We start from the raw sequence: 12299 nt of genomic DNA on the forward strand, positions 1-12299 counted from the left end.
TCCCAAAAAATATATTTGCGTTCAAGTTGTGAGGTCATTATCTTATATGGGGTAAAGATTACCACCACACCCAACTTGCCACTCATAACCGAGATGTGAGTGCCTAGAGAGAGCGGAGCTTCACAACATATCATTTATGCTACAAGTCTTCCACTACTCATAGCCCAAATCCTGACATAACCATGGTGTACCGTTCTTAGGAAGTAGTCCACTATCCGGTAAATCACTCATGGTACATCTACTCATTGTTCATCGGAGTGGTGGCCTAATGTCTACTACACACTTCTATTTGTGTAGTCCTTTGTTGGGCCTCCAAGTGTAGAGGCTTGTAGGGAACCATCAGTTTTCCTCAAGTGGATGACCTAAGGTTTATCGGTCTGTAAGGCATACAATGAAATAATTCTCCTCTCAAGCAACCTTGCAATCAAGATACAAGTAGTCTCTAGTGTTCATAATACAGTAGCACACTTGTCAATTTTGTAGTGCCCTACTTCGGTGCAGGGATTGATAATATAGATGGTAGATTTATTTTTATAGTTTCGGAATAGATAAAAACATCAAAGTGGAAGCGTGCTAAGCATGAAAGAAATGATTTTAGTGGTTTAAAACAAGGCCTAGGGTTTGTAGGTTGGCTAATGGCAACTATCAAATTAATAATTTGATTAAGATATATGATCTAACTTGGCAAAGTTCTAGTTTTATTTGATGAAAATATGATTAGACCTGTAAGCACGGGAAAGCGTTACACCGAATTGTCATCTTTCTAATCTTGATCTAATGAGCACTTCAATGTCATCTCGCGTGCCTCCCAAAATTGTACTCCCTCTATCCCATAATGTAAGAGCGTTTTTTACACAACACTAGCGTAAAAAACACTCTTATATTATGGGACAGAGGGAGTACCAAACAATGACCATATGATCTTCATGATTCACAAAGTTGAATACACAACATGAACAAAATTCAAATCCAATATAAAGAACCTCATATCCACAAGCACATCTTATAGTTAACTACATTAATAAAGCCCAATATAACAACCTCGCATTATATGATAAAGAGAGACAACACACACCTATTACTTACAAACTCTCAGACCTACACACATCATCATGAGAGGATTACAACGAAAAGAGTTGTTGGTGATGGTGATGGAGATGGCATAGATATTTGCGTCAGCATTCAGGCACCACATGTGGAAAGGGGAAGGGGCACCTCCTTATTTTTCTTCCTTGGCCTTCTCCCCGGTAACAATAGGTGTTTCCACTCCAAGTTTTCACGGCTATGGTGAAGAGCTCCTCCCCTGAGATTGTATGTCAGTTCTGAGGTACCAGTTTTCTGCCTCCTGTCGTCATTTTATCGCTGTATGGAGATAATTAACTCCGGAAAAATAGGATGGTGAATATTTCTTTACCAGCCTTCGCCAACGTGTGGTGCCACACGTGGAGTAGGGGCAGAAGCACTTCACCCCTACCCACGCTAGCGCATATCCGAGGAATCGGTAACGGATCCCAAGCGACGGGGTGGGGGATGAATCTAAAGAGGTTGGTGAGCCCAAAAGGGCCACATGGCTGAGCGGACACATGCTCCGCCTGGGCCTGTCAGGGAGGGAGGGAGATCAACGGTGTGGAAGTAGCAGCCAACAGAAGCTTTCTCTCTCAACCTCTCTCTCTCTCTCTCTCACCCACCCACCCACACACACACACCAAAAGTCAAGAAAAGTTGGTCATCGGCCATGCGATCTTTTTGCAGCATGATACAACAATCAGCCTAAGCTTTTGAAGATCATTCTTATTGGCAGAGCCATCAACGATGATATACACATCAACTTGGTTAATTAAGTGCATGAATCTGCTCCGAGTCATAGCACTCAACGCGCTAACGTTGAGAGTCATGCATGCATATGAAAGCACGAGCTAGAAATAAAATGGAATATGAAGTCAAACAAAATACTCCATCTGTTTCGTTTTTGTTGTCGCCATTTGTATACCTGATTTGTACTACTGTAGCTCTCCCTCCGCGACAAGAAAAACAAGATGGAGGGAGTACTTAACAAATATGGGATGTACGTGCAGTATGTTTTTGGAGTTGCAGTCAAACTTTGGATCAGAGCAAAGAAGACATCAGTCGATTTTGTAATTCCTAGAAATAAGGGTGTGTTTAGGGCACATCTAGATATGCTTTAGTTATTGCACATCTAAGTGAGTGAATCAAGCATAAAAAGAAAAGAAAAAAAAGAAAAAGAAAATACCCACACGAATCTCAACGTAAAATCAATGACATAGGATTTAGATGTGCAATACTTATCGCACATCTAGATGTGCTTTAGCAAAACTGTAAAAATAAATCAGATTTGTAATCGGAACTGCAAATTCCTTTTTAATTTTTTTTAATCATATAAGGCCGACTGTAAGGTGTGCATACATCCAGGCGTCCAGAAAGCGTGTGCTTAGAGCGTGTTTTCTCAGACCGTGCAAAAATCGACCAGTACTCATCTTTTGAACCAGGCAAACAGCCCAAGTGGACAACATGCCTATTTGCGATTAAACGGTTTGTCTAACACCCTTTCATTCCAGCCATCCAATTGCACCATCAATCAAGATTCTGGGCGTACACAATTGCACCATCCAAGCAAGCAACCACGTCAACGCATCCTAATTTTGTGCAATCCCCTGTCAATTCCCTGCGCTTTTGTTTTCTCTTCTTCTGGTCCGGTCCTGACCTTGTCAGCCTTCCGGCCAGTAAGCACGAGGCTGCAGCTCGTCAATGAAGCTCTACAATATTGCACAGCGTTCGCACATGCGCACGCGCATAAAAGCATGCAGCTTGTACACAAGCACTACTACATAAGCATATGCTTCCATTCATGTTCCACACATTCTCTCCTTGCTTGCTTCTTCTGCACTGTGCAGCGATCGCTCTCATCACCAGACACCGGTCAATAGGCATGGCGTCCTCCAGGGCTCCTTGTTGGGTCGCGCTGCTCCTCTTCGTTGCTCTGGTTGCCACCGCCAATGGCAGCGAGCTCTCCGCAGGTTACTACGAGAAGACGTGCCCCAACGTGCAGCACGTCGTGCGGTCAGTGATGGCGAGCAGGGTCGCCGCCCAGCCGAGGATGGCCCCCGCCGTCCTCCGCCTCTTCTTCCATGACTGCTTCATCAACGTATATACGCACCTCTATTCTATACTTGTACATATACTCTACCTACTACGGTACTATGTATGGTTACATTTGCTAAATACTGTACGATTTACAAATGACATGCCAGGGATGCGACGCTTCGGTCCTCCTGGACGCAACTCCTTCCTCCCCCGGCGAGAAGGATGCGGAGCCGAACGCCTCCCTAACCGGCTACACCGTCATCCACGACATCAAGTCCGCGCTCGAGCACGACTGCCCGGCCACCGTCTCCTGCGCCGACGTCATCGCCCTTGCGTCCCGCGACGCCGTCGCCCTGCTCGGAGGTCCCACCTGGAGCGTGCCCCTCGGCCGCAAGGACTCACGCTTCGCCGCCGACCCGGAGTCCACCAAGAAGGGCCTCCCCAGTCCCAAAGACGACCTCGGCGAGCTCGTCACCATGTTCGCGGAGCTCAACCTCGATGCTCGTGACATGACGGCGCTCTCCGGTGCCCACACCGTCGGGATGGCCAGCTGCGACACCTACAGGGACCGTGTCTACGGCCCTAATGGCGACATCGACCCCTTCTTCGCACAGACCACGAGGCAGACGTGCCAGGGTACTTCTGGTAAGGCGCCGTTCGACGTGCAGACACCGATGAGGTTCGACAACGCCTACTACAGGAACCTTATCGCGCGGCGCGGTCTCCTTACCTCAGACCAGACTCTCTACGGCGGTGGAGGTCTGCAGGACAATCTTGTGGAGATGTACAGCGCCGACGGTGAGGCGTTCGCGAGGGACTTTGCCAAGGCCATGGTGAAGATGGGAAACATACCTCCGCCAAAGGGAATGCCCGTGGAGGTGAGGCTGAGGTGCTCCATGGCCAACTACTGATTGCTTGATTCCAAGTGCATGCAACCCAGCTCGATTGTATCGGATTCAATTATTATTTTGAAATGTACAATTTGTAACTAGTATCCGTGCTAATTTTTTTGTGTACAGTGTCGTATCAACAGAACGTTTGGCGCATTTGTGGTACCCAAACATGTGCGTGTGTGCAATAAATGGTCTTTTTCGAGAAATATAGCGAGTCCTCCATTCTTAAAGTATAAAGTGCACTTGTTTTTCTAAAGTCAAATATTCCTACGTTTCATCAAGCTTATATCAACCCCTACAATACTACATAAATGATATATGATCTCCCTCCAAAAAATGAAATATGAGAAATATATTTCATAACATATAAATGTTAATGTTTTTGTCTGTAAACTTGATCAAAATTAAAGAAGTTTGACTTTTTGAAAAAATAATACACCTTGTATGTTGGAACGGATGGAGTACATTCCAAGCATGACTCGATCTACAACCATATCCAGACTTGATGCATCTCGTGGAGTTCGTTAGCGTGACCATGGAGCGCTCTCGATTCCCGCGCTAGTGCTCGGGCCCATTGTATGGATGTTCTTGTTTTAAAATGTCCAACATGACAAACACAATGACATGAGCAACTAAAGCTCATTTCAAATATCTAAAATGTTGGGTAGCCTAAATCTTCCATCTGATGGACAATTTGTGCACCATTACCTTCGTATCGACAAAAGATTCAAAATTATATCCCACCAAGTATGTTTCGAGAAAGAAAACATAATCTGTTGGTACCTCGTCGTAATATACCAGTTACCATCCTATTTTGTGACAATTTGCCATGTAATCTTATAAAAGTGGTGGTAATGATACTGTAAAAAAAAGTGGTGGCCGTGATGGTCAGTGCGAATGAGTAAATTATCACCAATTCACTATGGTGTATCAACCGTCCAGTAAGTACATCACAACCTTGGTGGCAACTAACACTAATAATCATGCTAAATGTATCGCCTAGTAGGGTTTTTGTGAAAAGAGATCAAATCCTATATACCTAAGAGAATCATCCCAACGAACTGATTTATCTCAACATGTAAGCATGTCATCTCACGATACAATTATGAATGGAACATGGCCCACCTCAACATGCAATCATGCATTGAAAAGACACACCACAACATTCAACTCGATGTGTGGGAAAATGTTTTCCATTAAATTATATTCTACTTATATTCAATAAATATTGCTCTAACTATACATAACAAACATAATTAGTCACATTTATTTTGAATTTTGATTCCTAGCCATGTTCATCAACCAATTCCTATAGCAACGAGCGGGGTATCCTCTAATTTATTATAAAGATACATCAATAGTACAAATCACCCCAATATAATGAAAATTACATTGAGGTCCTTAGATCACCAAAAAATCACTACCACCATTAGAATGAGCAGAAGATGCATCGTTGGCGTTGCTCCCCTACCGGAGCTGACCTAACCTTGTCGATCACACACTACTAGGGAAAACCTTATACACAGAATATTACCAGCAGCGCTCTTCAAAATACGACGCTACTGCTATTTAGCAGCAGCGCGTTCCGGGAAAACACGCTGCTGAATAGAAAATAGCAGTAGCGCGTCATCTCTAAACCGCGCTGCTGCTCCCATTGCCATGACCTCGCCGTCCAGCTAGTGCTTTCTCATGCCCGCGCTACTACTAACCCTACCTTATCCCCACACGTACGGCCGACCCTGTCTCTCTCACTCACTCTCCCTCTCTCAGTCACTCCCGCCCGCGCCGATAACCGTTGTCGTTCGTCGCCGCCGCCGGCCGCCGTCGTCCGTCCGCCACCGAGGTACTCCCTCCTTCCGTCCCTCCTTCTCCCACTGTGCCCTCCTCCCTCCTCCTCCCTCCGCCTGCGGCCGCCCCCTCCTCCCTCCTCCTCTGGCCGCCCCCTTCCCCTCCTCTCTCCTCCCTCCCTCCCTTGTCTCTGTTTTTGCAAATCATAGGTAACTAGTTTATTTAGTAAGTGATTATTATAACTAGTTTATTTATATTAAGTGCTTAATAGAACTAGTTTATTTAGTAAGTGCTTAATAAAACTAGTTTATTTAGTAAGTAGTTAATAAAACTAGTTTATTTAGTAAGTAGTTAATAAAACTAGTTTATTTAGTGTTAGGATTATATATAAGATATTTTCAAATGTTTTTTTTTCATATTTTGAACCATTGAAATGCAATGACCATCGATAAGTGGCCTATGTTTTGCCGGAGTGTTGATTAATTTCCGTTCTGGCAAATTTCAGGCGCTCGATATGTCCTTTTTTAGCAAAGGTCATGCCGAATTTTTGGGGTTTTTCCATCGAGTTATAATCTTTGAACTTGAACACAGGAGATGTCTGATGACGATGGGATCCCGGGGTGTGTGTACTGCTACGATGACCGAGGTGTGTGCGACAGGTTTCCTCACCTGCAAAACGATAGGTTTTTCACCGTGAAGCTGGAAGAGACCTTCGATGTTTGTACGGTACGCAATGACAAGCATTTCATCATAATTAATATCATCACTTGTGCTTCTTTTGTTCAACGTGTAATTTATGGATTTTTTTTTCAATTCGATTAGTACATCCCGTGCCATGCTAGACCATATGTATTGGAGAAGCTTGGTTTTGGTTTAGATGACTTTGAGAATGTGGAGACGAGGAGGGCTCACTTAAGAACTAAACATGGTTATGAGTTTCTGGTTAAGTTCTACAATGCGGTCGATCGCTCCCATTTTGGTTGCTCTAATTGGGAAGCTCTCTGCAAGTCATATGGATTTGAGGAGGGAATGCGAATAAGATTTGATATTCGTCCCGAAGATTATGATGATGATGATGATGATGATGATGATATCGACATCTGGGTGGATGTGGATATGCCTCCAGTTTTGCCTAGATGTGAGTTTGCCAAACTAATTTGTTAAGTTCAGTAATTTATGTTGTTAATTTAAAACTATTTGGTGTTCGTCCGTACTAAACTTATTTATTTATAATTTTCAGCTTATTTCTTATCTTCAAGAAATACTCGGAAGGTAGTAGACAACACATACTACAGCTATGACTCCAAGCTTAATTTTGAGGAGAAAGGTTATCTTGTCTCATTCATAGAAGATGTTGAGGCCTTCAAAAACAGTCACTCTATCAGCCCAAATTATACTAGATACGTGCCACTAGTCCATACATTGCTTGATGATAACTTCATTGCCAAAAACTTGGTAAGATTTTGTTAATGATGGTAACTTCATTGCATACATTATTCTTAAGTAAACCATTGCTAACTATATATGTTACTATTCCATTTTTGAACAGAGGCTCCCGAAGCAGGTTGTGCCTGATATGCTATTTACCGAAGGTGATATGCATATGGTTAGCTTACGACCAACTCCTTCAGAGGCTTACCATACTGCATACTCGATTTCTTCAAATGATGGAAGGCTCAAAATCAAAGAATGGAGCAAAGAGATGAATGCGCACACGCAAATAATTGGAGACAAAATGAATGTGCGCAAGCCACAAGTTGGAGATAGGTTTATGTCCATTCTCCATTATGGTGAAGGACCAGTTTATCTGTTTTATGGTATTTTAGCTAGGAGAGAGGAGTAGGTTAGCTTATATATGACTACAATGTCTTAGACTTGATGGTGATGTTGAGTAGGAGTAGTGATTATGATTACTATGATAATGATGAGGAGGAGTTGTTATTATAACTGGTGACGAAGTTGTTATATGACATTGGACGAAAATGATGATTATGAGGAGTTATGTGACAATGATGTATTATTATGATAAGTTGTTAATGATATTATGATGATGATGATAAGTTATTATGTCATTGGGTGAAAGAACCACCGATTAGTTTCAAATGGATGGATCCAAAGTGACCATTGGTTACTTTGGATCCATGCACTTGAAACTAATCCAAGGTTCTTTCACCTAGTGATTTAATAACTCATTATGATATAAAAACAATCTCTAAATTGCTACTGTATGAAAAATTGTATACAGGTACGTGAATACGACCTAAAATTCAAGAGAAATGGAATAGGGAATGATAGTAGTAGCGATTGTTTTCGAAAGCGCTACTAGTAATTAGCAGTAGCGCTTGACTAGGCAAGCGCTACTACTAAGTAGATATAGCAGTAGCGAGTGCCTGTAGGCGCTACTGCTAAGCATTAGTTGTAGCGCCTTATCAGTAGCGCGCCTACCCGCGCTACTGATAGGCCAAAAACCAGCGCTACTGCTAGGCTTTTCCCTAGTAGTGACAGATTAAAAGTCTTTGAGAATGCGTCCCGGAGTCACAGTCGCCGTCGCCAAAACCCTTGAGTCATTCCAGTCCACCATACCTAAAATTACACCTCACACTAGATTTGGTTGGCGTGCACGCATGTCAAAAAACCCTAAGCTCGATGCCCCAAGGGAACACCATGTATGTATGTGAGGTCTCTATCGACTCCGTCCTGACATAAGAGCTTGACGTGCATCGGAGCCCGGAGTACCATCTCCGAGCAACGACCCGGGAGTACCTAGCTCTACCTTATCTACAGGCCAAAACAGAGACATCCGGATTCCCCTCCCTGCCACCAGCCTGCCACTCTAGCAGGCATAGGGGAGGCAGACTCCCGGGCTCACCGTGGAAGGTTGGAGGGAGTGCTTTCTCCACCCTTTTCGCCTCTCGTTCACAACAAAAGAAGGAGAAAATGTTGGGGAACGTAGTAATTTCAAAAAAATCCTACGCACACGCAAGATCACGGTGATGCATAGCAACGAGAGGGGAGAGTGTGTCCACGTACCCTCGTAGACCGGAAGCGGAAGCGTTAGCACAACGCGGTTGATGTAGTCGTACTTCTTCATGATCCGACCGATCAAGTACCAAATGCACGTCACCTCCGAGTTCTGCACACGTTCAACTCGACGACGTCCCTCAAACTCCGATCTAGCCGAGTGTTGAGGGAGAGTTTCGTCAGCACGACGGCGTGGTGACGATGATGATGTTCTATCAAAGCAGGGCTTCGCCTAAGCACCGCTATGATATGATCGAGGTGGATTATGGTGGAGGGGGGCACCGCACACGGCTAAGAGATCAAGAGATCAATTGTTGTGTCTATGGGGTGCCCCCGTCCTCCGTATATAAAGGGGGGAGGAGGAGAGGGTCGGCCAAGCGGGTGGCATGCCCTAGGAGGGGGAAACCTACTCCAAGTAGGTTTACCCCTCCCATTCCTAGTCCAAGAAGGAGGGGGAAGGAAGGAGTGGGAGAGGGGAAAGGCAAGGGGGGCGCCCCCCCCCCTTTCCTTGTCCTATTCGGACTCAAGGGGAGGGGTGCGCCTCTTGCCCTGGCCGGCCCCTCTCTCTCTCCACTAAGGCCCAAAAAGGCCCATTAGTTTCCGGGGGGTTCCGGTAACCCCTAGTACTCCGATAAATGTACGAAACCTTCCGGAACCTTTCCGGTGTCCAAACATAGCCGTCCAATATATCATCTTTACGTATCGACCATTTCGGGACTCCTCGTCATGTCCGTGATCACATACGGGACTCCAAACTACCTTCGGTACATCAAAACATATAAACTCATAATATAATCGTCATCTAACTTTAAGCGTGCGGACCCTACGGGTTCGAGAACTATGTAGACATGACCGAGACACGTCTCCGGTCAATAACCAATAGCAGAACCTGGATGCTCATATTGGCTCCTACATATTCTACGAAGATCTTTATCGGTCAAACCGCATAACAACATACGTTGTTCCCTTTGTCATCGGTATGTTACTTGCCCGAGATTCGATCGTCGGTATCTCAATACCTAGTTCAATCTCGTTACCGGCAAGTCTCTTTACTCGTTCCGTAATACATCATCCCGCAACTAACTCATTAGTTGGATTGCTTGCAAGGCTTATAGTGATGTGCATTACCGAGTGGGCCCAGAGATACCTCTCCGACAATTGGAGTGACAAATCCTAATCTCGAAATACGCCAACCCAACAAGTACCCTCGGAGACACCTGTAGAGCACCTTTATAATCACCCAGTTACGTTGTGACATTTGGTAACACACAAAGTGTTCCTTCGGTAAATGGGAGTTGCATAATCTCATAGTCATAGGAACATGTATAAGTCATGAAGAAAGCAATAGCAGAATACTAAACGATCGTGTGCTAAGCTAACGGAATGGGTCAAGTCTATCACACCATTCTCCTAATGATGTGATCTCGTTAATCAAATGACAACTCTTTGTCTATGGGTAGGAAACATAACCATCTTTGATCAACGAGCTAGTCAAGTAGAGGCATACTAGTGACAATCTGTTTGTCTATGTATTCACACATGTATCATGTTTCCGGTTAATATAATTCTAGCATGAATAATAAACATTTATCATGATATAAGGAAATAAATAATAACTTTATTATTGCCTCTAGGGCATATTTCCTTCAGTCTCCCACTTGCACTAGAGTCAATAATCTAGATTACACAGTGATGATTCTAACACCCATGGAGTCTTGGTGCTGATCATGTTTTGCTCGTGGAAGAGGCTTAGTCAACGGGTCTGCAACATTCAGATCCATATGTATCTTGCAAATCTCTATGTCTCCCACCTGGACTTGATCCCCGATGGAGTTGAAGCGTCTCTTGATGTGCTTGGTTCTCTTGTGAAATGTGGATTCCCTTGCCAAGGCAATTGCACCAGTATTGTCACAAAAGATTTTCATTGGACCCAATGCACTACGTATGACACCTAGATCGGATATGAACTCCTTCATCCAGACTCCTTCATTTGCTGCTTCTGAAGCAGCTATGTACTCCGCTTCACACGTAGATCCCGCCACAACGCTTTGTTTGGAACTTCACCAACTGACAGCTCCACCGTTCAATGTAAACACGTATCCGGTTTGAGATTTAGAATCGTCCGGATCAGTGTCAAAGCTTGCATCGACGTAACCATTTATGACTAGCTCTTTGTCACCTCCATAAACGAGAAACATATCCTTAGTCCTTTTCAGGTATTTCAGGATGTTCTTGATCGCTGTCCAGTGATCCACTCCTAGATTACTTTGGTACCTCCCTGCTAAACTTATAGTAAGGCACACATCAGGTCTGGTACACAGCACTGCATACATGATAGAGCCTATGGCTGAAGCATAGGGAATATCTTTCATCTTCTCTCTATCTTCTGTAGTGGTCGGGCATTGAGTCTTACTCAAGTTTACACCTTGTAACACAAGCAAGAACCCTTTCTTTGCTTGATCCATTTTGAACTTCTTCAAAACTTTGTCAAGGTATGTGCTTTGTGAAAGTCCAATTAAGCGTCTTGATCTATCTCTATAGATCTTGATGCCCAATATATAGGCAGCTTCACCAAGGTCCATCATTGAAAAACTCTTATTCATATATCCTTTTATGCTATCCAGAAATTATATATCATTTCCAATCAACAATATGTCATCCACATATAATATTAGAAATGCTACAGAGCTCCCACTCACTTTCTTGTAAATACATGCTTCTCCAAAAGTCTGTATAAAACCATATGCTTTGATCACACTATCAAAGCGTTTATTCCAACTCCGAGAGGCTTGCACCAGTCCATAAATGGATCGCTGGAGCTTGCACACTTTGTTAGCTCCCTTTGGATCGACAAAACCTTCTGGTTGCATCATATACAACTCTTCTTCCAGAAATCCATTCAGGAATGCAGTTTTGACATCCATCTGCCAAATTTCATAATTATAAAATGTGGCAATTGCTAACATGATTCGGACAGACTTAAGCATCGCTACGGGTGAGAAAGTCTCATCGTAGTCAATCCCTTGAATTTGTCGAAAACCTTTTGCAACAAGCCGATCTTTATAGACAGTAACATTACCATCAGCGTCAGTCTTCTTCTTGAAGATCCATTTATTCTCAATGGCTTGCCGATCAACGGGCAAGTCAACCAAAGTCCACACTTTGTTCTCATACATGGATCCCATCTTAGATTTCATGGCCTCAAGCCATTTTGCGGAATCCGGGCTCACCATCGCTTCTTCATAGTTCGTAGGTTCATCATGGTCTAGTAACATGACTTCCAGAACAGGATTACCATACCACTCTGGTGCGGATCTTACTCTGGTTGATCTACGAGGTTCGGTAGTAATTTGATCTGAAGCTTCATGATCATTATCATTAGCTTCCTCACTGATTGGTGTAGGTGTCAGAGAAACCGGTTCCTGTGATGAACTACTCTCCAATAAGGGAGCAGGTACAGTTAACTCATCAAGTTCTACTTTCCTCCCACTCACT

At 43.8% G+C, this 12299-nt stretch overlaps 1 protein-coding gene across 1 annotated transcript; it reads left to right on the top strand.

Moving 5' to 3' along the window:
* Window positions 1–2863: 2863 nt before the first annotated feature.
* Window positions 2864–4114, top strand: LOC125523332 (peroxidase P7-like). The gene is made up of 2 exons (XM_048688380.1): window positions 2864–3163; window positions 3270–4114. The coding sequence occupies exons 1-2, from the start codon at window positions 2867–2869 to the stop codon at window positions 4011–4013; spliced, it is 1041 nt and encodes a 346-aa protein (XP_048544337.1). The 5' UTR covers window positions 2864–2866; the 3' UTR covers window positions 4014–4114.
* Window positions 4115–12299: the final 8185 nt, after the last annotated feature.

This window comes from Triticum urartu, chromosome 7 (genome assembly GCF_003073215.2).
Source record: "Triticum urartu cultivar G1812 chromosome 7, Tu2.1, whole genome shotgun sequence".
NCBI classification, from domain to species: Eukaryota; Viridiplantae; Streptophyta; class Magnoliopsida; order Poales; family Poaceae; genus Triticum; species Triticum urartu.

Coding starts and splice junctions, on each gene's coding strand:
- LOC125523332 (XM_048688380.1), top strand. CDS start 2,867: ATGTTCCACACATTCTCTCCTTGCTTGCTTCTTCTGCACTGTGCAGCG. Junction 3,164..3,269: donor TCCATGACTGCTTCATCAAC/GTATATACGCAC, acceptor ATGACATGCCAG/GGATGCGACGCTTCGGTCCT.